The 26,109-nt window shown below is 42.0% G+C and overlaps 4 protein-coding genes across 5 annotated transcripts; 2 read left to right on the forward strand and 2 right to left on the reverse strand.

Moving 5' to 3' along the window:
- Positions 1-772: 772 nt before the first annotated feature.
- LOC130384249 (nuclear receptor subfamily 2 group C member 2-like) lies at positions 773-9,578 on the forward strand. Of its 2 annotated transcripts, XM_056592360.1 has the most exons (14): positions 778-1,657; positions 2,329-2,396; positions 2,709-2,909; positions 3,192-3,297; positions 3,485-3,664; positions 3,902-4,058; positions 4,239-4,329; positions 4,416-4,564; positions 4,721-4,898; positions 4,994-5,115; positions 5,311-5,450; positions 5,622-5,759; positions 5,861-5,966; positions 6,806-9,578. In XM_056592360.1, exons 2-14 carry the CDS (start codon positions 2,349-2,351, stop codon positions 6,978-6,980), a joined length of 1,791 nt encoding a protein of 596 aa, XP_056448335.1. In that variant the 5' UTR covers positions 778-1,657; positions 2,329-2,348; the 3' UTR covers positions 6,981-9,578. The 2 variants fall into 2 exon arrangements, with proteins under 2 accessions (XP_056448343.1, XP_056448335.1); XM_056592368.1 differs by lacking the exon at positions 6,806-9,578 and having other exon boundaries at positions 773-1,657; positions 5,627-5,759; positions 5,861-5,948.
- A 103-nt stretch (positions 9,579-9,681) lies between these two features.
- On the forward strand, positions 9,682-12,305 carry LOC130384401 (28S ribosomal protein S25, mitochondrial-like). Its single transcript, XM_056592555.1, has 4 exons — positions 9,682-9,922; positions 10,274-10,380; positions 10,462-10,549; positions 10,813-12,305. Exons 1-4 carry the CDS (start codon positions 9,789-9,791, stop codon positions 11,000-11,002), a joined length of 519 nt encoding a protein of 172 aa, XP_056448530.1. The 5' UTR covers positions 9,682-9,788; the 3' UTR covers positions 11,003-12,305.
- On the reverse strand, positions 11,228-18,260 carry LOC130384193 (rabenosyn-5-like). Its single transcript, XM_056592298.1, has 12 exons — positions 18,154-18,260; positions 16,966-17,256; positions 16,534-16,668; positions 16,149-16,249; positions 16,006-16,051; positions 15,767-15,928; positions 15,169-15,431; positions 14,534-14,604; positions 14,353-14,439; positions 14,137-14,239; positions 13,927-14,031; positions 11,228-13,847 (listed from the first exon to the last, which is right to left on the reverse strand). Exons 2-12 carry the CDS (start codon positions 17,126-17,128, stop codon positions 12,747-12,749), a joined length of 2,337 nt encoding a protein of 778 aa, XP_056448273.1. The 5' UTR covers positions 17,129-17,256; positions 18,154-18,260; the 3' UTR covers positions 11,228-12,746.
- A 1,117-nt stretch (positions 18,261-19,377) lies between these two features.
- LOC130384374 (pro-thyrotropin-releasing hormone-A-like) lies at positions 19,378-20,929 on the reverse strand. Its single transcript, XM_056592514.1, is given in 4 exon segments — positions 19,378-19,988; positions 20,426-20,458; positions 20,461-20,631; positions 20,796-20,929. Coding segments are annotated over 4 exon segments (870 nt in total). The 5' UTR covers positions 20,851-20,929.
- Positions 20,930-26,109: the final 5,180 nt, after the last annotated feature.

Here is a 26,109-nt window from a genome sequence, read left to right on the forward strand (position 1 = left end):
CTGTAAAATATCAACTACGAAGCTGTAGGGGGCGCTGTGTAGAGAAATGTGCGTGCCAAAACCAAGAAAACAGCGAAAAATGCCCGAAGTTGCATGGTGGGCCTTTAACCCTGAGCCAGGGTTAAAGTATATCAAATATTAAATAAGAGTTGCATAGTGTCTGACTCTGATATTAGTGGCAATTGAGGTTTATACTCCTATAGCGCTGATCTGAAAATTATATTTTGTTTTCGAATCAAATCAGTGAAATCAAATTTGGACTAGACTGCAGCAAACGTATCAGTCAGGGTTTTTTTTGCAAATTTGGCAGAATCGGTCTGAAGGGCGTGTCAACTATCTGCGCATCTCTCAAGTGTGGTCTTATCCAGGGCTGTCAGAAAACCGTCGAGTGAGATAAGAGAGAAGTCATTTGGCACATTATTTTCGAGCAGTTCGGGCTTGTCACAAGGAAGGCATTTAGGCCTATATATTAATTTCTGTACTATAAGTAACAAACTCACGAACGACCTATTTACATAGGCCTACGTTGCCAAGATATTCATAAATTATTCATAAGCACTAATCCAACACCCAACCCCAGTCATAAAAATGTAGCAGAAATAAAACAGATGTTGGCCATTAGAGGGATCACTGACCGGATCAATGATCACCATGGCATTGAGCACCAGGAATGAGGCTTTTTTATTTAATTTATGTCTAAAAAAAACATGATTATCTACCGGCCATTTCGGCCCAGTGTTAACGGGCCGGTCAGACCATAGATATAGAATACTAGATGTACGGCGGCATCTAGAACGTCATCACGTAGGCGGCCGTCTTACCACAGGCAAGCTTTCTGGTGGAATCTGTGGTCAGCGATCTGCACAAACGCTAATACTCGTATCTCACTGAAATCTTGACGGAATAACAAACAGTTTGGTTTCTTACAAACGTTATAAACGCGGTTATAATCTTGTTGTTCTATATTTTTTTAGAACCTAACATAATTATTCATAAGTATGCAGTGTCATAACTACATCTCTGAGGTTTTGGGTTACCACTACCAACCCAATGTTATGGGTGAGCAGCTCGCAGCTGACTGTGGCAAGATCGCCGCCAGTGCGGACGTTCGACTCCATTGGCCAGCAGCGCGGACGAGACATCTAGTGTTCTATATATCTATGCGTCAGACAACCAAATGTAAACATTTTAATAAGATAGCGGTGGCGTCGGCCCACTTTGAAAGTGGTATGCCCGATGTAAACCCTGGTGAGATATGCGTGAATCTCTTCCTAGTCAGATTATTATTATTTATTTCAATTTTTAGGTGGACCGGAAATATCCAATAAAATGCCGCAAATAAAGGGCCAAACTTCAAAATCTTCAACAACATTTTGAGAAAGGCTAGCCGCTAGTATATAATACTGTCAGAGAAGAAGAATGTCAACAGTGGAAGTAACGAGCAGACCACATTACGTCAGTGCTGTCTGGCTGGCGCCACGCGCTGGTGGTTGAGAGGCACGCAGGGCGCGAGCTATAAAGGGAAATAAAAAATAAAAAACACTGTAAAGTGCTAGCGCTAAGGGGTCACGAACTATGACCTTTAACAGGAGAAAACCAAAACAAACATTTAATAAAAATGGGAGAATTACTCATCAGCGAGCCTAGTGACTCACAGGTAAGCTGTCCTATCCTATTTAAATTGCCTTCGACCTGAGCTTTGAGTTACTGGACAATAAAATAACATAGCTAGGTGACTAGCTAGCTATATAGCTAGCTGTGCTCCTTGCTAGCCCCACTCTGGTGGACTTTTTTAGCAATACACGTGCAGATCCCAGCATTGCATTCCCTATTTCCATCATTCCGTTTCATTCTTATAGGAACGAGCGAAATGCGTTCAGAGGATTTTATTTACACATGACACTGAATGAAAGCCTTTTATCCTTCACTTCAGACTACATATTCTATCTATTCCCGTGTGGTGGAGGCGGTCGGCGTGTTAAACAAACTCGCATCAGCCAGACGTGTGTGCATATGAATTCAACCCTTTTACCCCTGCCATCCCAGCAACAGGAGTGGTTAGATGGGACGTTGATGACACAAGGAAGAATCCCCCATGTGACAGTACATATAATCACATAGCATCTATGGACCTCTGGATTAAATTAATATGATCACATATCATGTATTGGGTCCTAGTTTGAATTGATATCATCACATGCTATAACGGAGTCCTGGATTAGATGAATATTGACTATTTTTAGTTATACTTTTATTTTAATTAATAACTTCTCCTTAGAGTTGAAAAGTAAACTGCAGCTGATGTGTGTTTGCTATTTCTTCAAGCAGAGCCCTTTACCTACGTCACCATGAAGCTGCATCCTCATCAGAAAATAGCACCTGAACCAGGGGCACAGGCAAGTGTATGCTTATTAATTTGGTAAATACAGCCAAAATATTACAGAAGAATTGTTTTATGTATTGTTTTTGTTTGCACATGTTTGATACACAAATATGGAGAATGTTTCCAAACGTCTTTTAGATTAAATGATGAGTCCGTCTCGAAAGCACTTTCAGGTTACCCCGAGGTACTCGGCGCAGTACAAAATACACAGGAAGCTAATTGTGGCATATTCAAGATAACTATCATTTAAAAGAGGTTGTGTTGGTGTTGCTGATACGGTAATTGATTTAATGAATGAAAGAATGCAATTTTCCTCTGCTGTCAGATTGTAACGGACCAGCAGGCTGGTCAGAAGAGCCAGATACTCACAGCTATGAACCCGTCCAGCGGCCCCAAGCAACAGTTCTTTCTGACCACAGCCGATGGCTCTGGGGCAGGCAAGGTCATCCTGGCCTCGCCAGACAGCAACCACAACAAGCAGCTCATCTTTACTGCCGCAGACAACTTGATGCCTGGCAGGATACAGGTGCATATTGTTTAATTCATTTAAGTGCATTTGTAGACTATACTTATGTTGTCCTTGGACTACTCTAAATGTGATATTATGAATTCATTTCATTTTAACATTATTTTATCTTCAACACACTTTTATTTTATTATTTTGTCAAAGCAAAATATTTAAAATATGCAAACACAAATGCGGTCGTATTCCATTATCAATTCACTGTTTTCCAAAATGGCTCAATTGTTTGACCAGTAGCTACTTGAACAACACTAACCTAGTCAACTGGACATGGATGCTCTTCAGATTGTTACTGATGCCATGTCCATGGAGCGGTTGCTTGGGCAGGCAGGGGATCTCAGTCGGCCTCAGCCAGTGGAATACTGTGTGGTCTGCAGAGACAAGGCCTCAGGTACTTGACCTACAGCCTGGAGAGAGAGAGACACACACACACACACACACACACACACACACACACACACACACACACACACACACACACACACACACACACACACACACACACACACACACACACACACACACACACACACACACACACGAAGACACAGCTCATCTACCATTTGATTCCTCCTCAGGGCGTCACTATGGTGCCGTCAGTTGTGAGGGCTGTAAAGGATTCTTCAAGAGAAGCGTGAGGAAGAGCCTGGCCTACAGCTGCCGCAGCAAACAGGACTGCGTCATCAATAAGCACCACCGCAACCGCTGCCAGTTTTGTCGGCTTCGAAAGTGCCTTGAGATGGGGATGAAGACAGAGTGTGAGTTGGCACTGTTGCACCATTACAAACAAACATCTTATTGTCATTCGTGAGCTGGATGTTTCTAGAACCAACACGTACTCTTTAGTTGCTATGGCAGCAGTCCATACAGAAAAGTAGTGGGGAAGCCGGATTTGGAGTTATAATCATCTTACAGAGTTGTTAACATTAACCAAGTCTTTATAAAGTTATCGTACACAAGACAGGTTTATTAAATTCAAATGTCTGTGCCCTCAGCTGTGCAGAGTGAACGCAGACCCATTGATCTGGTCCCTAGAGAGAAGCACTCCAACTGTGCGGCCTCCACTCAAAAAATCTATGTCCGCAAGAACCTCAACAGTCCAATCATTGCCACGCCAACCTTCATTTCCGACACAGAGACAGAAGGCTCCAGGTCAGTGGAGGTTCAGAGCAGAGCATTATGGGGGATATAAGTAGAAGTTCACCTTTGTAGTACTCTGTAAGGGGAGTTCTCATCTAAAGGAACTTTGTATATGAACTATATTTAATTTTTGGTAGTCAGCTCTCGGTTCTGATCAACGTTTTTTTACTTTTTTCTTTAATTGACGTGTAGATCTAGTCTTCTGGAGCAAGGAATGCTAGTGAACATCCAGCAGCCCTTCATCCAGACAGATGGGACATTGCTACTGTCCACTGACTCTGAGGTACACCCATTGACCAGGTATGGTCCCCAGGTATAACAAAGCATTCATTCAAATCCCTGCTGACATCGTCTTGTTACAATCCCAAGCTGGAGTCTAGTCACGGGGACTTGGGGACGCTGGCCAACGTGGTGTCTTCGCTAGCCAACCTGAGCGACTCGCTGAATGAGAACCTCAACGGGGGCGATGATGCCTCAGAGGGCTTCCAGCAGGAGCACTCCGCCAGTGAGATAACACGGTCAGTACCTGAGGAACCGTAACATTATTCTTCAATCAAAACACCAATCTCCCATGAACCCGTCTGCGTATAAGGCCACCACAGGTGGGGTCCTGATCCACATGTTAGGGAACAACATGATCATCAACACTGTATGTTTGGTTTCATTGGGTACAGTGCCTTTGACACCCTGGCCAAAGCCCTAAACCCACCAGATGCAGGGCAGGGCCAGAGCCAGGAAGGTCAGGTGCAGTGTGCTGCCGGAGCCACCATCCAGCTCATCGGTCGGGACCAGGAGACCCCGCTCATAGAGGTGGAGGGGCCACTGCTCACAGGCACCCACGTTGGCTTTAAGGTAGATAACTTGACAATATCAAGTTTCTGCTTTCCAAGCTTAGCTCTCCTCTGATGACATAATTTCCCTTCCTGACTCTGCTGACTTTCATCAAGCTGTCGATGCCGTGCCCGATGCCGGAATATCTTAATGTACACTACATCTGTGAGTCAGCATCCCGCCTGCTCTTCCTGTCCATGCATTGGGCGCGCTCCATCCCTGCTTTTTCAGCTCTGGGGTAAGAACTCATCTGGGCATTATGACAATTTGGTAAGGCAAGGCAACTTTATTTATTATATAATGAGACTGGTTGGTTGTATCGCAAGCTCCTCTGTGTTCATTTTACAGGACTTCAGTCTATTCTCATCTATCTTCAGTCACACACCCACAATGCTCACTACTCTCTCTCTCCCTCTCTATCTGTGCCTCTCAGCCAGGATATGAACACAAGTTTGGTGCGAGCCAGCTGGAATGAGCTGTTCACCCTGGGCATGGCTCAGTGTGCCAATGTGATGAACCTGTCCACCATCCTAGCTGCTATCATTAACCACCTTCAGGGAAGCATTCAGGACGGTAAGGCCCTCTGACTACCACACTAGTGAGCAGCATGACAAACACACATAAGCAGAAGGCAATTACATCACTTTAGTACCTCTAAGCACACCAAGCAACATATACCAAGGACCTTGTTTTAAACAAACGGGGCGTTGTTAAACAATAAACTGGGCCTTGCGTTCGTCTCAGACAAGGTGTCTGGGGAGAGAGTGAAGGAGGTGATGGAACACATCTGGAAGTTGCAGGAGTTCTGTCACAGCATGATAAAGGTGGAGACGGACGACTTTGAATACGCCTACCTGAAGGCCATAGTGTTATTCAGCCCAGGTGAGTGTAATAGACTACAACAGCATCTTGGCCCATATCTTGTTTCTATGGAGGTAGTTAGTGGCAGGTGAGATGTTTGCTTGAAGTGTTCGATGTTCCAGACCACCCAGGCCTGGAGTGCAGCATCCAGATCGAGAAGTTCCAGGAGAAGGCCTTGATGGAGCTTCAGGACTATGTGCAGAAGACCTATCCAGAGGACACGTACAGGTAGATGTATATACTAGATGTATATAAAATTTCCCCACAATGACTAGAATATTCCTCCTAAAGCAGCTCCTAAAGCTGTCAGTGACTGTCAGGCTTTAAGGATTCGTTGTGGTTCCACGTTGACGCAACGCAATGACCAAGCAGTCGCTTCGATGCAGTTGTGAACATGTTTTGCTTCTGCGTCGGGTTCACGTTAGTGGACCTATCACAGCCCTTGCTGCTGCGTCGCCTCGATACAAGGTTACACTTTTTGGGAGGCGCTCGCAGGCCCTTGCTGTGGACGCAAGGAGGGTCCGCAAGGACGTAATGGGTCCGTGAACCCCCTTCAGTGTGTCGACGTGGAACAATAACTAAGCCTTGTTATTGTTATGCGTTATGCCCAGGGCCGATCTGTGTTCATGTACTATATTCCCTGAGGAGGATCCAGGGATGGAAAGACATTAATTTGCCATCCACTAAGTTCTGTTGCTCGTATCCGACAGGCAGTGCAGCGGCCCAGGCTGCTCGCGGTAGTTTGCTTTACCGCGGGGGGGCTTTTATTTCACATTGAAGTATACATTTTCTCATTTGAATGTCATTTTCATTTCACATTTCAAATTCATATTTTAGAATAATGGTGACAGCCCTAGTATATACCTGCAATGGATACATTTGTATCATGTAAAAGCCTTTCTACTGAATGTTCAAGCAAAGATGTATTAGGTTTTGGGGTGTAACAACAATAAACATCCAAACCCATCAAGACAATTTAGGAATTGTGTATTTTTGTGTACATTAAATAATACTTTTGCGATGAATATGCGGCCAACCTAACTATTGGTGGGGGTTGGGCTTCTAAGGTTGACCCGTATCCTGATGAGACTTCCAGCCCTACGCCTGATGAACTCCAACATCACAGAGGAGCTCTTCTTTACCGGACTCATAGGGAATGTCTCCATAGACAGCATCATTCCATACATCCTGAAGATGGAGACCACAGAGTACAACAGTCAGGACTCTGGCTCTTTGGAATGATAAGTATTCCTCCACCCAGCTGAAACGTCTTTTCAGAGATGGGTAAACTGAACTTATGTACTACTCCTAAGGTTTCTGGTCGACTGTCGCCCTCAGTGTGCTATCCTGTTGCAGTTCCTCTGCGCTCAAAGCCCTGGTACCACAGCGTAAGCCAGCGGGACCACTGGTAGGGGTCTGGGATGTTTCAGAGTTCAGTGAAACTCCAGACTTGATGGAAGAGACTGAAGTCTTTTCTGTACTTCAAACCAATTCCTGATTGACTTTAACTTTTGGCATAAGCCTTTACAGGTTGTTTTACTCTTATTCAAGCCATATTCTTCTCTAATGCTGGACATGATTATGGTTTTTAGGGTAGCTTCTGAATCTAATCTCTAAAATGTGCAATCGTTAATCATGGAGTCAAATGAATGGCATAAGAAAGTCATAATGGTAAAAGACTATAAAAAAAAAACTTTCAAGCTGAGTTTAAGCTCATGTCGCATAGAAAACAAGTTTAGCCATGGGGAAAATCTAAAGTCCCAACCACAGACTTCTAGAGATTATAGCATCCAAGAATTGATCGGGTGTGAGAATGTATCAGCAGCCTAGGTGAAGGGGATTTATGTAAATTATAATTGTGATTATAATTCATCACATGACAATGCAATCTATCTATTAGGTGCAGTGTGTAGAATCCAGTGGCATCTAGCAGAATGGAATTGGCAGAAGTGGAATATAATTTTCATAAGTAGTTTATAATTAGTGTATAATCCCATAATCCACGGTGACCGGCTTGTTGCACCGACATGATTTTACATTAGCCCAGAACAAACAGCACTACAGAGGACACTGTTTCAATAACAAATAGGAATCCCTGTCTTACTTGTAAGATAAGACCTATAGTTGTACAGACTAAATACTAACCTCATCACTTGACCCTTGGCTTCTGGATGCTGTCCAGGTCAGAGTGGCTTTGATTATATGGTTGAAAGGCGGGGGGAGGGGGCTGTAATTCAGCAATATGCCAACTCACTACTAGATGCCACATCATCCTACACACACATTGCACCGATCATGGCGTGGTATTTTAAATGTCATACAACAGTGTACCTTGTTAGTTTACTTATTTGTTCAAAAATGTTAGACATTTAAATTTGGACAACAGTAATATTGTAACATTCAATTTAAGTTGCTTACTCATTCACACTGGAATATTGTTTGCAAAGACCACTTCTAAATCAGGTTAAAAAACAAACCTATTTGAATGTTTTCTTTGAGCAGCCACTATCAAATTAAATAATGTAATAATCAACCTTACTTAATTAACCTGTAGAAATAGCAAAGATGAAGATGGTCCAAGTGATAATTCCATACAATTTTTATAGTTTGAAGTCAGAGAAAAAAATGTAATTAATTAAGGGCCAAATGTGTTTTAGCATTCTGCGGCTATTGCTGCTTCTCGAGTGGAAAAGACAATTCAAGACTCCTTCTCAGCTGCTGTTGTCCTGGCTACGTTTGGTATATATGGTTTCGGGTGCAATCAAGATGTGCCTTGATTGGAGCTGTAGACGTGTATTCACCTGGTGGAGTGGTGGTTGTGTCAGCCGCTCAGCTCTTTTGCAATCACCAATGTATTAATCCTTTAAGGGTTGGACCCAATTTTCTTTTATTCGTCGCCTTTTTTTTAGCCGTCTTTAGTTTTTTAATGAATTGTGTTGCACATTTTTTTTCAAATCAAATTTGTTTTGACTTTTTATTCAAATTGTTACTAAGTTGCTCATACTAAGTGTACTTAAAGTACTTTATTGGAATGTCTCAGATTAGAAAAAGTATTTTCTGGGGCAGAGCCCCAAATCTATCGGTGTGTTAAGCATATGTTGAATTATACTGTACGTACTACAGCAACTAAAAACAATGGTTTGTTACTGCACTTATGTAAACTAATATTTGTACATGTAGTTTCATTAAAATGAGTGCATGTTTTTTTAAGTGAAGTTTTATATATCTTGTCACTGTATGGGCTAAAAGCAAAGAAGTTTTCCGATATTGCAGTGCATGAAGGTGCTTAAGCTTTTTTTAAAGTTATGTATAAAAATGTAGATTTAAATGTTGTTGCATTATCATAATTCAAGATTCTAAAACAGAAATAATTAATGTGAATAGTGTCTTATGTTTGTTTCTGTAAATGCATTTCCTCAAACTTGTGACTAACCAATCATTCAAACAATCATATCTACTTCTTTGCCATTTGCCCTTTTTTCTACCTCGTCAGAAATAAAACTGCAAAAAAAAAAGTAATACAGTGATACAAGTTGGCAATCCGAGTCTGGTGTGATGGTTATTGTAGTTCTGACAGAAACAAACCATTGTTTCAAGTATGACATTGACTTTTGGCACAGAGATGGCACTAGGCTATGTGACATTGACTACAGTTGGGATAGGTTTTTTCACTCATTCATTATTCTCTGTATGTTTCAACCAATAAGGGTATTTGTTCAAAACAGTATCCCTCTCGTTTTTACTGAAAGTGTGATAATATTTTGGAAACTGTAGAGGCATGTAAGAGCCCTACTGTCACGTCCTTTATTTATTTTTAAACATTTATATAAGTGCTCGGAATATTTCATATTTCTTTTAAGGGCTAACCAATATTGTTCTCACAATTAAGTATACAGGTTCTTGACTGTCTCATAAAAGAACTACACAAGAACTCAAACTACAACTAGCCGACGTCATCCGTTGAACAACGTCATCAAAGCGGGACAGTTCGTGTGCTGCTCAGTGGTGCTGCTTCTAATGTGTATTGACCCAACTCCTTAAATCTTAAAGATGCCTATGAAAGGAAGGTTTCCGATCAGAAGAACGCTAGAGTATCTCCAAAAAGGGGATTTGATTTTTAAGAACCGAGTAAAGATTATGACCGTTAATTATAATACATCTGGAGAGCTCAGCGAGGGAGCAAGGTCAGTAACGTTAGTTATAGCATAGGCTAATGTTAGCTCATGTGCAGCTCTGCTGGGGAATGTGTTATGGCTTTTTAACGTCTGTCACTGCTTATTAGAATAATAGAATTGCAGTACCCTTTCGGTCGCGACTATAAAATGTGTGTTTGCTTGCTAACAGCAGCAGAGCCTCAAGTGAATGTGCAATCAGAACATCACATTTATATTATAATCTATAATGACATAAGTCATTAGGTCATTACATATGTATGTTCAAAAACAAAATTCTCATTGGTGAGCTTCTGTTTTCTCCTGTTGTTTCATTGGTTTGGTTATGTTGCCTAACCTGTCTAAACCTCTTGTGGTTTCTAGAAAGTTTGTGTTCTTCAATATTCCTCAAATCCAGTATAAAAATCCATGGGTCCAAGTTGTGATGTTTAAGAACATGACGCCCTCGTCTTTCCTGAAATTCTACTTGGGTGAGTTTGCTTTTATGATTTATCGTAATTATACAATAGAGCAGTTTAGGCCAGGCTAATTCTCGCCATTAATTCATGCAGATGGTGGAGAGCAGGTTCTTGTTGATGTGGAAGGAAAGGACCACCAACTTATAACGCAACACGTGAAGAAAATTCTCTGCAAATCAGAGTAAGGAATATTAACTAATCAGTATATTATGCAATTTATTGAGTTGAAACAATGCATTATGCCTTCAACATGGTCGTGAAATAAAGGTAAAATAAACTAACTGAAGAACTAATTATTGGTGTTAAAGTTATTCATATTTCATTAGTTCACACGTTAATACAGGTTGTCTTTCTAATGAAGACACAAGATGGTGACTGTCACAGCGTCAGATAGTATTGTTATATGCATGTTTTAATATGTATTCATCTTTTTTCTGTATATAGAGAGGTCTTGCACGTTGAAGCCCTTGCAAAAATGCAAGAGTCCAACCCTGCCAATTTTGGTCCAAAGAAGTATTGTCTGAAGGAGTGCATCTGTGAGGTTGAGGGTCAAGTACCTTGTCCTGGCACCACACCACTGCCCAAAGAGTTTACTGGAAAATACCGCACGCAGATGGCAGCGGCCCAGGAGTAACTGTCCCGAAGATCAGACATTGAAACATTTTGACATATTGATTTTCTACCGTTATTTTGTGTTTGTTTCTTATGTTAAAATACTTTTCCTTTTGTAAATAGTGAAGCTATATGTATAGCGTTGGTTGCTTAATGTATCTATTTAAACAAGTCTACAAATTGTAATAAATACTTCCTAATTAAAAAAATTCTAGAGGCCAGTTTCAAACTATTTGCGGTAGGTACATATGTTACACAATCAAGCTGAGGTCCACAGGCCATTTTATTTCTCAATATCAAATTTTATTTGTGCTGAGATGGAGCCGTCAAATGATGGCTGAAGGTTAGGTTCTTAGAAAATAAATGTCTTGAATGGCAAGATAACATACACAGGCACTAATCAAATACAACAATGTTAGCAACGGACACAATCAATGTGTAACCTTGGAAACGTTAATAACACATTTATTGTCAATATTTTGATTTGAATGTTTTACTGGGATTATTCACAACACATTGGATTGAGCATAACGGCAAACTCAGTCTGTAGTCAAACCTTTGGACAGTGGTCAATTTTATGTAGTAGAATAAGCAGCATTAGGATAATACTTACTGGCTTCGTCGAGTTGGGGTTACCATAAGGTAAATAATGAATTCGCTGAATAAAGTTGGATTCAAAACAATTTGTTTTCATGTTCCCGCTGATAAGCCAATCCTCTATGTAACTACAAAAGGAAAATGTAATTATTGGAAATTGAGATAGGTGCCATGCTTTAAGTTTCTGCATACAATTCGAAAACTGCATCACTTTGGACCTTTGAAGTTATTCTATACATTGTTAAAGTACCACAGAAGGTGTACATCATGAAACACACCTCAGTATACCTTTGCAGCAATGATGCTGCACAATTTTGTGATCAATATCTACAACCAAACAAACAAATATCTGAGGCCTTGCAGAGATGCATATACATCCAACAATCAACAAAACATGCATCAGATCTTTGAAAGAATGCGTGTTACATTAACAATGTTTACTATAACAAGTTAATATACAGAAATGATATTGATGGCGTTTCTTGCAGAAAAGCACATTGATTCTGTGCATTATGCCTTGTGCTTTAATTACGCAAAATGAAATAACGTAAATAGATCATTAAGTAGTTAGTGTGTGCTTAAAAATATTTTGCATGAAAAATGTTGTGTAGAATAGTCATCAAGTCCGGCACTACATGCTAGCCCTAGGTTATCAATTTGAAGAGAAACCTTCTGATTCTCATTAACTAAATACCTAAATGAATGATTTATTCACTATAATTCAGATTCAGTTTCATAAATTACTTAAACAATGGATGTTACGTTTTTTTTACAGAAATGAGCAATACATTTCTATGTCTTTTTTTAATCCGGTATTTAATAACATATTTTAATGCACTTGTTTGTTTTAGTTGGCAATAACATACAATTGGGAACTTCACTAGGCTCATGGCCTCATATGAGCTCAGTCAACTGCATCCCTTTTCTTGATTCTTATTAGTGGATAGAACAAACGGCTTTAGTTGAGGCAATGGTTAACAGTCAACAAAACATCTACTCAGTCTTTTAGTGCTTGCAAAAGGATTCACTTGGTACAACAGAGACATAGTGCTTAGTTTTAGAGTTCAGCCGACGGAAGCAGCTCTCACCGGGGTTATAAGATGTTTATTACGTTGATGGGCAATGGGCACCCTTATCTGAGGCTGATCACAGGATCTGATGGAACAGGGTCAGTGGGTTTTCTTCTGCTCCTGCAGGGTGTGCTGTAGTTCTCTCAGGTTGGCTGAGAGCAGCTCCACCTCGTCCAGACGGCCGTTTATCTTAGCGTCAAAGATGTAGGCCCTAATGTTGTCAATCTGCTGCAGAAGCAGTTCCTCCTCTATCATGTCAATGTCCGCCAGAGCTCCTGCGTCTTCGTCCCCCTCGAAGGGGTTGGTCGAAACCCCTGGGGAGTCCCCAGAGGCCTCCGTGAAAGGGTTGCTCGTCTCACTACTCTCCTCCTCGAAAGGGTTTCCAAGAGATGTTGCAGCGGGTTCTTCCTGTCCACCGTTGTCTTCTTCGTCATCAAAGGGGTTGTATTCCTTCTTCCCGTTGCTCACCTCTTTGTGTTCCTCCTGTATGTCCTCGAAGAAGGGGTTGGACGGGTCCTCTTCAGTAGGCGTGGAGTCCTCTTCGAAGGGGTTTAGAGAGGAGCTGTTTGGCCCTTCGCTGCTGGGAGGAGTGACATGTCCTCCTAAGCTCCTCAACCTAGGAGGGGACTCTTCTTGGCCCGCGAGAGCAGGGAACGCTCTTAATGACAGAGGGCTCCTTTCAAATTTAGGGGTTACATCTCCAATCTTGTCCTCCTCCACATACCCAGCCACCGGCTCGCCGAGGTCCAAAGAGCATTCCCAGATGGAAGAGGGCTGCCGGGAGTCCGCCGCCGGAGCTCTTTGCTCCCACTCGCTCCTTTCCCGGGCCTCAAGCCTTTGAATCTCCCCCTGTTGCAGGTTCTCCTCCTGGGCCAGCTTCTGGGAGAGAGCGATGGCCAAGCTGGTCTGCTGCTGGTCGTATTCGTCCTGCAGCTGCCGCAGGTTCTCTTCCAGCATGGCCACCTCGTCCGTCCGCTGGGCCTCCCTCGCTTGCCGCAGGAACGACTGGATGTTGTCTATCTGCTGCAGCAGGGGGTCCTTGAGCTCACTGTGGGTTTTCTTGGAATCGGCCGAGGGCAGCCAACCTCCTGCCTTGGTCATGCGAGGAGGTTTGGGAGCCGGGGGGACTTCTCCATTGGTGGTGGCGACGGAACGGTTCTTCTCAGACTCCTGCCTCTTCCTCATGGACTCCTGAGCAGCCTGGTGGGTGGAAGAGACCGTGAGATATAAACATGAGCTGGAAACTGTTTGAGGAGGAATAAAAGGAGCACCTCCTCACCAATCTCTCCTGCTGGAGTTTCTTCTCTTGTTCCTGCTTCCTCTTCTCCTTCAGTGCCTCATACTTGTCTTTGGTTGGAAGAGACATCAGACCCAACAGCTTCTCCTAGTGGAAGCACAATGGCCAGAAGGGTAAACATAAAAATGTGTTTTGAATTGAAGTATTGAATTCGCCCCTGAACCATATATCTCCTCTTTTAGGTGTTCTTACCTGGACGAAGAGCGTTGCGGTGTAACGGATCATTTTCTGCAGATGGAGGGACTTTGGCGTGGGGGCTGGATCATCTTTCATTCCCAGGGTTAAAATCCTCTTACTGATGAGAGGAGAGCGAGCGAGAAATCCAGTTTACCCCTTCATACATATTACATTAGATTTGACTAGACTAGTTTAATCTTCAATTATAAAAAAAACTTGCAATGCACTGACCTCAATGCATCGATTAACTCGTAGTACTTCTGTACTTCCAGTCTAAGCCCACCAGCAGAGTCCAGGTTGTATGTGGTTTCCCCGGCACTATGAATGAATAGAGTCAAAATAGAGTCATTTTTTGCTTTGAATCCAAACCAATGATTTCCCTCTAGGTTATTTACAGTGCAATTGGACTTACTTAAGAGATTCGGCCACTTTGATGTACTCTGGTGCCTTTTCATCAACCTTGTCCATACACATTCTTAGCCTCTGAAAGAATCAACACAAGATGCAAGACATTGAATACCAGAATAAATACACAATGAAGGGCATGAATATGTTGGCTTAAAAACGCAAAAATGGGCAGTTCTACTGCCCACAGTGCAATAAAACTCAACATAATAATGTCTCTGCTAGCGAGAGCAACAATATGGCCTGTGAGATAAATCATTCTTTAAGGGCGCACATGAAGTGATGCAGAGCACGCATCTGACACCCCCTTGTGCACAAATGCTGTCATCTTTTGGCACCAAGTGGGTGGACCAAGCCATGGGGGTGGGCAGTGAACCATAGCCAGCCTTTAAGACTTACAGTACTTGACGATAAAGAATATCAACAAACCAGGAGATATAAAAATGCTGATCAGGAAATAATTACTAAATTGCCTCGCTGAAGCTAGTGTAACGTAGGTACTTAAGTGTACAAGACAGCAATCGTCTAATGAAGCCAGATATAAATCAGTGCTGTGGCTGTATTTGTTTATGTTATATATATTATATATATCTATATTAAAAAGGCTTTGGCTCTTACAGCTTGGACCTTTGAGCGTCGTACCTCATATAGTTTGACTATGTCAGGCATGTGGTCCCTCTCCTCCAGCTTCTGCTGTCTCTTCAGCAGCGTGTCCATGCAGTGGTGGCAGCAGCGGATCTTCTCGTCGTCCTTCTCCTCCAGCATGGAGGTGACGCTGCTCAGGCTGCTCAGGCTGCCCCTTCTGGAGCCCATCCCACTGGCCCCGGCCCCTGAGGGTGGGGCCTGGGACTGACCCGGGCTGCCAGGGATGCAAAGGGACTCCCGTGTGCCACTGGTCAACTTATCTGGTGAGTGGGAGGGAGGGCGAGAGAAAAAGAGAGAGAGAGAGAAAGAGAGAGAAGCCCTTACATAAGAGGTAAAAAAAAAAAGCTCTGTTTGTAATGCACCAAAGTGTCGTCCATAATTATGTCAAGCAAATTGTATTTTTTATTGCCCCTTAATCACATCTGCAGTCTCAAAGGGCTTCACGGACCACATTTCAGGGATACTCTCCTACCCTAGCACACCCAGGAGCAAGCTAAAACTCTATTATCAAGGAGTAAACCATCCAAGGAAGAAACACAGAGTGAGGGGTGCCATACCAGACAGACATGATCGTGACCTTCATAGTTATACTCACAGGCCAGGGGCAGAGGAACAAAGTCCATGCATTTCCTACACATGATGGAGCCACACAGACGGCAGTGGTGCCGCCGGTTCCTGATGTTGAACTTGTTCCCACAGTCGGGACAGAAGGGCACGTCCGAGTCGCTCACCCATGGCACCACCGACTTCTCTATGGCTGTGGAGGGGAGATAGCTTTAGAAATGGAAGATGAGATGGATCTCATATATTTAAATATGATGGAAGTGAACAAACCTCTGATTTTAGCTACATCCGAGTTGGTCCTATCGAAAGATGTGAGCTGAAACAATTGGGCCACAAGTAAGATGACATTATTGCATGGATAGAATGGAAATTATAATTCAAATGAATAGTGGTTAGCGATTTCACAACCACACCTTTTCTAGTCTGATGAGGAGCTTGTTGACTTCGATCACATAGTGGTCTATCCTGGCTGCTCTGTGTTTTTTGAAATAGTCCTGATGATTTCTGGTTGCACCTGCAAGAAGAAGTTTAATTAATTATCCAGCAAGACCAGCAGTCTGATGTCAATCAATGCCTATGTAAATCTGATATATTTGAATCCTTTGTTTCCACTTTATAAAATGCATGTTTAGTTTGCAACACATCTATTATGTAGTTCTGACTGAGTCATTATTAGTTATGTAAAAAATGGATAATTGGTACATTAATATTTCAAAATGGATCAGAGATTCAAGCCTTAGGCTAGAAAAAAAAAACATTAAATCTTCTCTCTTAACCAGTGCATCTCTCCAGCCTTACCCAGCTCCTGGGGCTCCCACATGTATGGATCCACTCCGCCGTAGTAGAATGACTCATAGCTTCCAGTGTCAGCTCGGTCGTCTCCATCCCTCTTCAGCAGTTTATCTTTGGCTTTCTTAGCCTTTTGAACCAAACCTGCACACGCACAGATGGTGATGATGCTGCTTCAATCCTACTCCAACCCTAATGCATCCAATATCACTCAATGCACAACTATTCAATAATTATGCTGTTACCCACACATGCAGCCAGTGCTGGAATTATCTGCTTTTCACTTATCTGATAAGCCTTAAAATACTTTCCGCATCCCTCCGTTTCGAATCTAGGCTACGTTCTACAGAAGTATTCTGAGGTGAGTTGACCATCTTACTAAATTCAGGATAAATTCACTCTAACCTAGATACGATTATCACAGATATTACAGGCACTTACTCTTGAGTTGCCCCCTAACATGACGGTCGTCTCCAGAGTGCTCCTCCTCATAGTGGTCCTGGAGTTGGTAAAAGGACTGCAGATCCTTATGGCACAGTGGGCAAATGAATCCCTCCTTCACTTCCCCTGTGCCTTCAAAGGGGGGTGGATAACTAGATGCCATGGGAGGAATCGGCTGTGGATGAAGCCCTGATGGACGCGATGCACGGTGGGAAAGGCGTTTCCATTCATTCCACCCGCCACCGGGTGTTCACGCCAACACAGGACAGTTCCATCCCAGCCAGGGAAAACCTTGGTTTTCAGGATGTGAGTGAAAGAAAAGTCCAAACCCAAATTATCAAAAAAGATTGCACCCCCAATAAATGTTCTTATAACACACAGAATACACATTGCTATGATTTTCACCCGTAACTGATGTCTGAAATCGTTTGCGTTATTGAATCTCATATTTGTTTTATTTAATCTCTCATTAACTATCAGATGAGTGGAACCTCATTACCGTTGTCAGCGGTAGATGGTGGTCTCTTGTAATTGCACCCTAAATTGCCGAATATAGATCTGCCGAATACGTTGTTTTACATTTACACAATGTAACGTTACGCAATGTTATTAGCAGGTGCATAAGGCTTTGGCTGAATGTATTATGAATACTTTATTGTTGTTGTACCTAATATGCTTAACGTGTACACGAAATTGCTATGAATTGCTATTGCACATCGTCCTATGGTAGGGTCCGCCCTCTGACTCAACACTAGTGAGTCATTAACATGTTTTCTGCCAACGCATTGCCTTATATGACGCTGCAATTGACAGAAACTTACATTTCAAGAGCACACATCATGCAGTATGTCAAATCGGTGCAATGCTAACGACGTTTTAAACTTTCGAAAAACAAAAATGGATTTCGAACGTCGGTGAATCAAATCACTATTATCGTAGTGAGAAATTTACAAAGACATGAACCTCCCCAGTAGCTTTCTGATGATTTAAACTCATTTTTTCGTCTCGTTGCGTAGAGTTCAGTGATCTAAGGAGCAGCGACCAGCCAACTAGCCATGCTAGGTACCATACACTAGCTTGGGGCTAAACAATGGCACGTTTTGTCTCCTGACATCACAAGAAACGCTCTCCCTTGTGTTGCTCAATGGTACACCTGAATATAATCTTCAGTAAAACATTTGTACTCACACGTTTACAAAAGTTATTGTTTGAAAATGTGGATATTGACAGCTCGCAGCTCCCAGCTGCAACCTATGGCTGCACCACAGCTGCCCAACCTAGTCATGTGACACCCCTCCGTATGGCAGCATGTGAGGGACAAACAGAACAAAACGCCGAAAGCCATGGCTATGTTAAAACGTAGTTGGGTTGTCTACACTGCCTAGTGCCTACTCTAGTTTTTTCTTTCACGTTTCCTATACTTTTATATGATAACCGCAACATTTACACGAATAATAATAGTGGTTCAAACCAATCGGTTGATGGTTGTCATTCATGCCACTGTCCGCGCGCGTCAGATTTGGGATCCAGCGGTCCGAGCATCAAATAGTTATTATTTAATAGGGAGTAAAGAATAAAAATTATACGAGACATACTTTCTATCATTGGCCGATACGTTCGTTATTTGATATAGACCTACTGCACATGTCGGTGCATTTCTGATAAGCATTGGCCCTTCCAATGTCAGTATAAATGTTTTTAGTAGAAAAAAAAAAATACTTCACGCACCCAAAAGCTATTCCATGACTGCAACTAAAAAGTCCACGCCAAAATTCTTTACTAATGCATTTTATTGTAACATCGACATAGTTGTGAAATGATTTAAGGCAGGAATTACATACAGGCTGCAGTTAAACATGAGTCCATGCAATAATATTTTAGTAAAAAATAACTCTTTGCAGCCTATTCAGTTAGCGTATTTTCGACTTTTCTATTGCTTTTATCTGATAGGAGCCTATACTAAAACTTTGTAACCTCACAGAGGTAACAACACAAAGCAAAAATATAATATTAGGCAAAATAAAAAAGTATTTAATAAGAGTTGCCTGTGTCACAAATCGATCAAAGTTGCCTTTTCATTAGTCGTCAAATTAGGTTATAATTCGTGGTTCAGTGAACAACATGTGCACACTTCCTCAAAGTTAAGCAAAAGCAAATATTTTAATCCAATGACATACACTTTGGGCGCTATCATCGATCACATACCTGAATGCAATCAATGTAGGCCTATTACTTCATGTTCCTAAATTGTAAAATACCTATGTGGCATTTTTTCGGGTATATAGAAAATTATGTAAATGGGCAGGCTTATCTGAAATTATTTGATTACGGTCAATTACTTTACACATTTATTTTTTTTACTATACAGCACATTAGGCTCACAACAGCCTAAACTTTAGTTTTTTATTATGATCACTTTTCTACCAAATCCTCCTCTGGGGGGGCGAGTCTTTTACCCGGGTGTTGTCTCTTTTCCTCCACGCGACTCTTGGTCACGTTGTCTATGAGGTCGAGCAACAGGCTGGTCTGGCTGCAGCCTGAGGATGGGTCCAACACGTCACAGGGTCTGGTGGAGCCCGAATCCGGGCTCGGGTTTTCCCAAAAACGTTTCCCGGGATGCTGACGCTTGTCGAATTGCTGGAGGGCCGCGTTTTCCTCGTGCTCCACGTCAAAGCCAGGGTCACGCTTACCTGGGTGCTGCCGTTTGCTGAAAAACGCGAGGAAGCGTTTTCCCGGGTGCTGTCTTTTAGAAAGTTCACTCAGGAGCACGGGGCTGTCCGCAATCTGTCCAAGTATCGCGCGTTTTCCCGGGTGCTGTCTTTTCTGGAACTCTATAAAGGAGTCTAGGTCGTCGTCGCGTTTTCCCGGGTGCTGTCTCTTCTGAACAGCCTCGTAGTCTGCCTCCCCGTCGTCGTCCTCCTCCTCCCTTCGCCCTGGATGCTGCCGTTTCTCCAGGTCCTCGTTCAGTCTCTTGCCGGGATGTTGCCGCTTTGTGACCCAGTCTGACTGAGAGTAAAGCCCTTCTGGAAGAAGATTAGAAAAAAATTACCGTTTACTTGCTCTGTTAGCTACATCAAAGGGAAGATGTATTTGCCATCTTTAAATGACTCCTGCAAATTAAATGTTTTCTGTATCCTGAGTAAATGAAGTGCATTAGATTACAATCGAGGTTATCAAAGTAAAAAGTTAAAAGGTACAGGATACAAACGATAACCAAAGGATAATATCTTAAATTGTGTATTATTATTTTTAAGAATGTTAACAAATTGAAATAAAAAAAGAAAACCAACTGTGTAACCCATATTGTAGTGGCATCAAGATACATGTTAATAAAAAAAAAAATCACACAATAATTAACGCACAATTTGAATAGGCTATATCTAGTCAAGTTATTCTCGGCGAGATGGAATTCAATTTGGAACAGCAATAACTGAGCGCAGTTGAGGTGCGCTACATTTACCATTTGTTTCTCCTTGCTCTTGTATCTTTTCCAAATGGAGCGCAACAAAATAGTCTCTGCTCTCTGTAGAATAATGTCGTCTATGGTCTTGTGGTCCACCGTCCCATCGTCTGGCATACCCTGCCCTCTGGAACCCGTAAAGTTACCCACCGTGAGAGAAGCCAAGATGAGAAGATACGTCGACTTCATTGCAAGTAGAGTTGTGCCTGGTAAGAAATGATATGAGATTATATTTGGAAAAAAAAGGAAAGCTGTCATGAGGATAAAAATGGAGAATATAATCAGATTTGCATTTAAACTAAGATAGAGGTTTGAAATGTGCATGGCAGATGAAGTAAAACGGTATTAAGACTTGAAATGAAAGACTTACTTGGTGTCTTTAGTTCTTCCTCTTGGTAGGCAAATTCAATGGTGATTATGTTCATTTGCTATAGACGTAACCGTTTTGTTCCCCTTCTCACAGCGGTTGGTGACCCTTGAAGGCCAACTTCAGAGGTATGAGCAGATACCTACCCATCGCTTTTTATACCCTCCGCTATCTGTCGTCACACCAGCCACCGCGCTGTAAGTTCCTCTGGAGCGCGCGTCTCCATTGATGTCACCAAGTCGTGCGTAACGATGGATGGTGGACTTTAAACGAAGTACTGACAGATTCTTTTTTTAGATCCATAAATTACAAAAAGTTGACTTGGAATTTGGTATTTAACTGCGTAACATACAATTAGGCCCAATAGTTGAGCTTTTTATTGGCACTTCCGCAGTAATTTAACCGCACTTATCATGTTTGTAACTCTTACCAACATGGTTATTGTACCAAATGGTCATCTTGCATATCTTGAAATTGTCAAAGGTTTATATAAATAAAAATAAGATAAAATAATAATATGTTTGTACAGAGCCTCATTGAGCACAAGAAGGGTGTATGTTAAGGTTTGGTGTGAATTGACACTTTCGTCATTTAGTTCAGAAGGTTGAAGGACCTACCGGTCAGCTTCGGAGGTGAGGATGGCGGACTCCCCAAGCCCTTTCACACATCGCTGGCATGATTAGGATATTAGGAATAATGTGCAATCTCAGTACGGCTCAGCATGTGACAGTGCTTCCTCTCCCTGAATCAGGACAGGGGACGGCGCCTACCTTCTGAACTGCAGGGGTATCACATCACAGAGTGAAGCTCTCCTCCAGCCTAATAATCGTATCTCTATAAGCAAATCTTAACTCTCCCCTGACTATAATGCATTCTTTATTTACAGTGCAACTAAAGAGGGTTTGATAAGCATTGAGATTACTCCAGAGTCCCTTGATTCTCTCCTCCAGTTTGAGTCAGCCCAGAATAAAATCAACTGCATCATTTCTTGCCTTCATTGTGCTGTCATGTCTAATACTTCAAGGATGTTTAGAATCCACGCAGGACTTTGGTTATAATATCAATACCATTATTACACCCTCTATTCCCTCTTAGTGTTAGTCTATAGATAATCTGCATGTCAATGATAAGCAAGATGTAGCATTTGCTGTGCAGTCTGTCCTCCTTCCGATGATAAAATACATTGTACATCTGGCTGTTGTTCTCTTCATAAAGGCAGCAGCTATTGACCCTCCACTCAAAATCCATTGCAGACGACCACAGAGGAACGGGTGTCTTGTTAAACCACTCCCAACATATCAGTACCAGCTTCTCTTTGAATCTCAGCCATGAGATCACATCCCAAAGGACCAGGTTCCTTGTCAGCAGGTCAATTACCCCTGGAAACACTGGAACAAATGGGAATCGGCAATCAAAAATTAATCTGACATCTTCTGGGACCACACAACGCTGGGTTCATCGGTTGGTATGTGGGTCTCTGACAGAGATACAAAGTTTATATTGTGTGTGTGAATGTAACGTTGTAGACCCTGCGGCAGGTTTGAATACTCCCTTTCTATCTTTATTCCCATCCTTACAAGGATGTAATTAAATCCTGTGTTCTTAGTGGGGCCGTCAAAACTCAGCCATGAAGTTAACACAGAGGTTTAACCACAGTTTGAGCTCCCGGAGAGGACAGCTAAATATACCACTCTCTGGCTGGGAGAGAATAATAAGATTCTTCAGCATCCCTCTTGTGTTTCTTCTCACTGAGGCTTGCTGTTTTTTCATTTCATTAAGCCATGATGATGAACTTCCTTCAACTCCAAATGCAATTGGCAATGCTTGGAGACATGAAGTTAAACAGATTGATTCTCTATTTTGTTGCATAGCTACAGAGAGTATTGCTGGACGAGTGCACAGGTTGATGAAGCGCAGACCTGAGCCAGTCGAGCTGCAATATGTGATTCATATTCATCATGAGCAACACAACCTTTTGTAGTGGTTCAGCGAATGAAGTCAACCGTACTGTCAGTGAAAACAGGGCAGAAAATGGGGTTTTGAAGGGTCTGGCTTCTTCAGCTTACACTCTCCCGACTAATGGCACATTCAGCTATGGGCTGTCCAACACACTTAGAAACAAATGAATGCTTAAGTAATTGAGGCAAACAGACGAGTGAGTGAAACTTGCCACCCTATATTGAATTCTGTGATTGTTGAACATTTTGACAAAATACATGGTAACATAAGTGAATATGAACGCATGCAAAACAACTTCAAACAGAAGGCAAAGGAGACGCATAACAGTACTTCTAACAAAATGCCGAAAATAATCTGCATCTGAAATATTATCCCTCAAAAGACAACAACACAAAACCGAAGAGAAAAAAAACAACAACAGCACCACAAGAGCCGACCTCAGCACCTCTGCCCTGACCGGGGGCCCGGGGCCACTGTGTGCCAGCTACAGGAGAACGACAGAGGACCGGAGTGGAACAAGACATCAGCCAACCGGCCGACCCGGAGACACAGGGAAATAAATATATAAACCCTAATGGGTGAGAGGTGTGTGTGTGTGTGTATGTGGTGTGTGTGTGTGTGTGTGTGTGTGTGTGTGGTGTGTGTGTGGTGTGTGTGTGTGTGTGTGTGTGTATGTGTGTGTGTGTTGTGTGTGGATGGCATGACAGCTGTGTGCCTTGGCACTGTACACTGGCCTGACAGGGGTCAGGGTGGCGGGCAGCAGTGAGTGACGGCTTCCAGTGGTTGACTCTGGACTCACGACTTGGTGGGAGATATGGTCACAGAGCTCTGACCATGAAACTGTTTTTATTTGTGTGTGTGTGTGTTTGTTACTACGGGCGGCCTTTTTTATATAGTGGATTGTTTTATTTAAAACTGTTTTTTAGCCCCTCTGAAGGAAACCAATTTCGGCATGAACTAGTGTCTAATGTCATTTAAAGAGCTATTCTCATAATTTAATTCCCTTTTCCCGTTTTTGTCACGTAGATATTTACTTTAGCTACGAGTGCTTTGAACCTTTTCCAGACGCATACATTTGAAATTAGAGATTTGTTTTGTATTGTTTGATTGTGTTTCTACCATTCATGTTTCCTTAGGTGAAATCTTCCGTTGTTGTTGTTGTTATGTTGTTGGCCACCAAGGGGGAAGAGAATGGGTTTTTAGTGACCAACAGGAAGCTCTTTCCCGCTGGTCTCTCTCGGGCAATACTCGAGTTGCGCCTGGATTTATGGTTTTTGAACCCTACAGGTGCAAGTGTTTGGGGTCCACACCCTCAGGGCATGACGGCAACCCCACGTTGAGGTGACAAGGCACCTATGATCTCATTGCAGTGGACTATGGTGAAGGTCAAAAAGCCCCCAAAAGAACCGCCAGTAAGTGTTTTTTTTGAAGATATTTTTAAACAGTTTTCAGCTCCCAAACCCTTTTTCAACCCTAAATTCATGTTGCTTTAGTTCAGACCAGATGCTGAGATGACAGGATTCATTTGTTTTCCAATTTGGTTGGGTTGTATTCCAGACAACTTTAATGAATCACTATTATTCACTAAGATGATAATTGCATAGAAGGCCTGAGAAATGCGTTCTGGTCCAGGTACGGTTCACATTGAGATGAATGAATGCATTGTGCCTCAGCCATACACCGGGGAGTCTCCGTCTAGGCCTTCCCATCAACTCATAGAATCAACCGTTTTACAGTTTTATTATTCGTTGTTAGATTAATTATGTAAAATCTGAAGTCAATTTGTTTCAACAATATCATTGTTGGCAGGAGGGAGGGTCTGTAAGCAGTTGGTGGAATCAAAACTCGCCCTCAGTACTATCAAATGATAAAAAGTGTAAGTTTCAATCACCCGTGTAGTCGCTTGCCACATGCATAAAAATAGTATCCAATTGAAACAGGCGTAATCCAATTGCATAATTTGTTTAACTCTCCGGTAGAATATCTTCTTTCCAAATAACAGGAAACAAAGTTTAAACCATGTCCCCCCTTTCAGCTTCTAGTTTCCGGCCAGCTACTGTGCCGCCTCCCAGGAGTTCAGCTTAAGCATAGATTGGCAAAGTTCACCAGCTCTTCCGTTAGAGCCCTCGGGACCTATGAGATCCGGATGAAAAATATGGAATTTGTTCAATGGAGAGAAATTAATATTTTCTGGGTCCCAGTCTTTATATGCCCTGGATACACATATTATGGTTTGTGGATTTATACTGATAATTTTTCATGCAAAGAAAGCTAAAAGCTTTCTCGAAGAAGTTTGTTAATTGTTAGGTTTTGTGTTGATGGTCCGCTTTGTGAACTACAGCTCTCGCTGCTCTCGACGTGAATGATATACGTCACCACCCGCCACTTGGAACTCCCGTACGGACCATGGCGTCTCTCTGCTTGCACTTCACCACCTTTTTCCCAAGGGGAGGTGATTAAAAGCATCGAAGAGGTGGCCAAAACATTATAAATTGGGCCATGTGGAGGAGTTTCAGTTTATTGCCGAGATGGGGGGCTTGGTCCCACGCCAGTCGCTAGGTGAGCGTGGACGTCTACTTTCTTCGCCACCCTTACAGAGTTTGTTATGTAAGAATCATTCAAAATACGGGATTTGAAGAAATATTGTAAATATTTTTGTTTATTTGATGAACATGGCTCATAATGTCGTATGAGAACTTTATAACAACGCACAGTTTTCCTATTCCCTTCAAGGAATTCACTTGCTGTAACTAAGGCTATTCTCTTCAGGTTTGTCTCATCTGATGTAAGAGTCATGTTGTTTTAATGAAGTACATACTTCCTATGATATACCTACATTGTCTTGAATGGCATGGAATTAAAAGATAAAAATGTAATAATAGATTATTCGTCAAATATTGCAAAGTAAAAACAAAATTAATTCCAAGAGGAAAATTCTACTGAATTCGCATTTGGAAAACATAAATTGGAAAAAGACGTGGCTTTTTACCTCATAAATTTAGTAATTTCCAACACAGTTAAAAAGTAATTAATTTTTAAAATTGTACATTAAAATCTATCCAGTCAATTCTATTATATCTAAATATATGGATGTTGATAGCTCCTGCTCCTTTTGTGGACTCGCTGATGAAACATTTGCCCATCTTTTTTTTTAATGTGAATTTACCAAGAAATGTTGGTCTGATTTAAGTTCTTTCATTTTCCATCCACCCATGGTCATTCATGACTTCATTCTTAAAGATGTGATATGTAACTTTGACGATGGTAAAGATAAGTCCCTTATTTATATGGTTAATTTTTTAATTTTACTTGGGAAGTTCTTTATTCACAAAAAAAAATTCTTAGAATCTCATCCCTC

The sequence above is a fragment of the Gadus chalcogrammus genome, chromosome 1, assembly GCF_026213295.1.
Source record: "Gadus chalcogrammus isolate NIFS_2021 chromosome 1, NIFS_Gcha_1.0, whole genome shotgun sequence".
Taxonomy (NCBI): Eukaryota; Metazoa; Chordata; class Actinopteri; order Gadiformes; family Gadidae; genus Gadus; species Gadus chalcogrammus.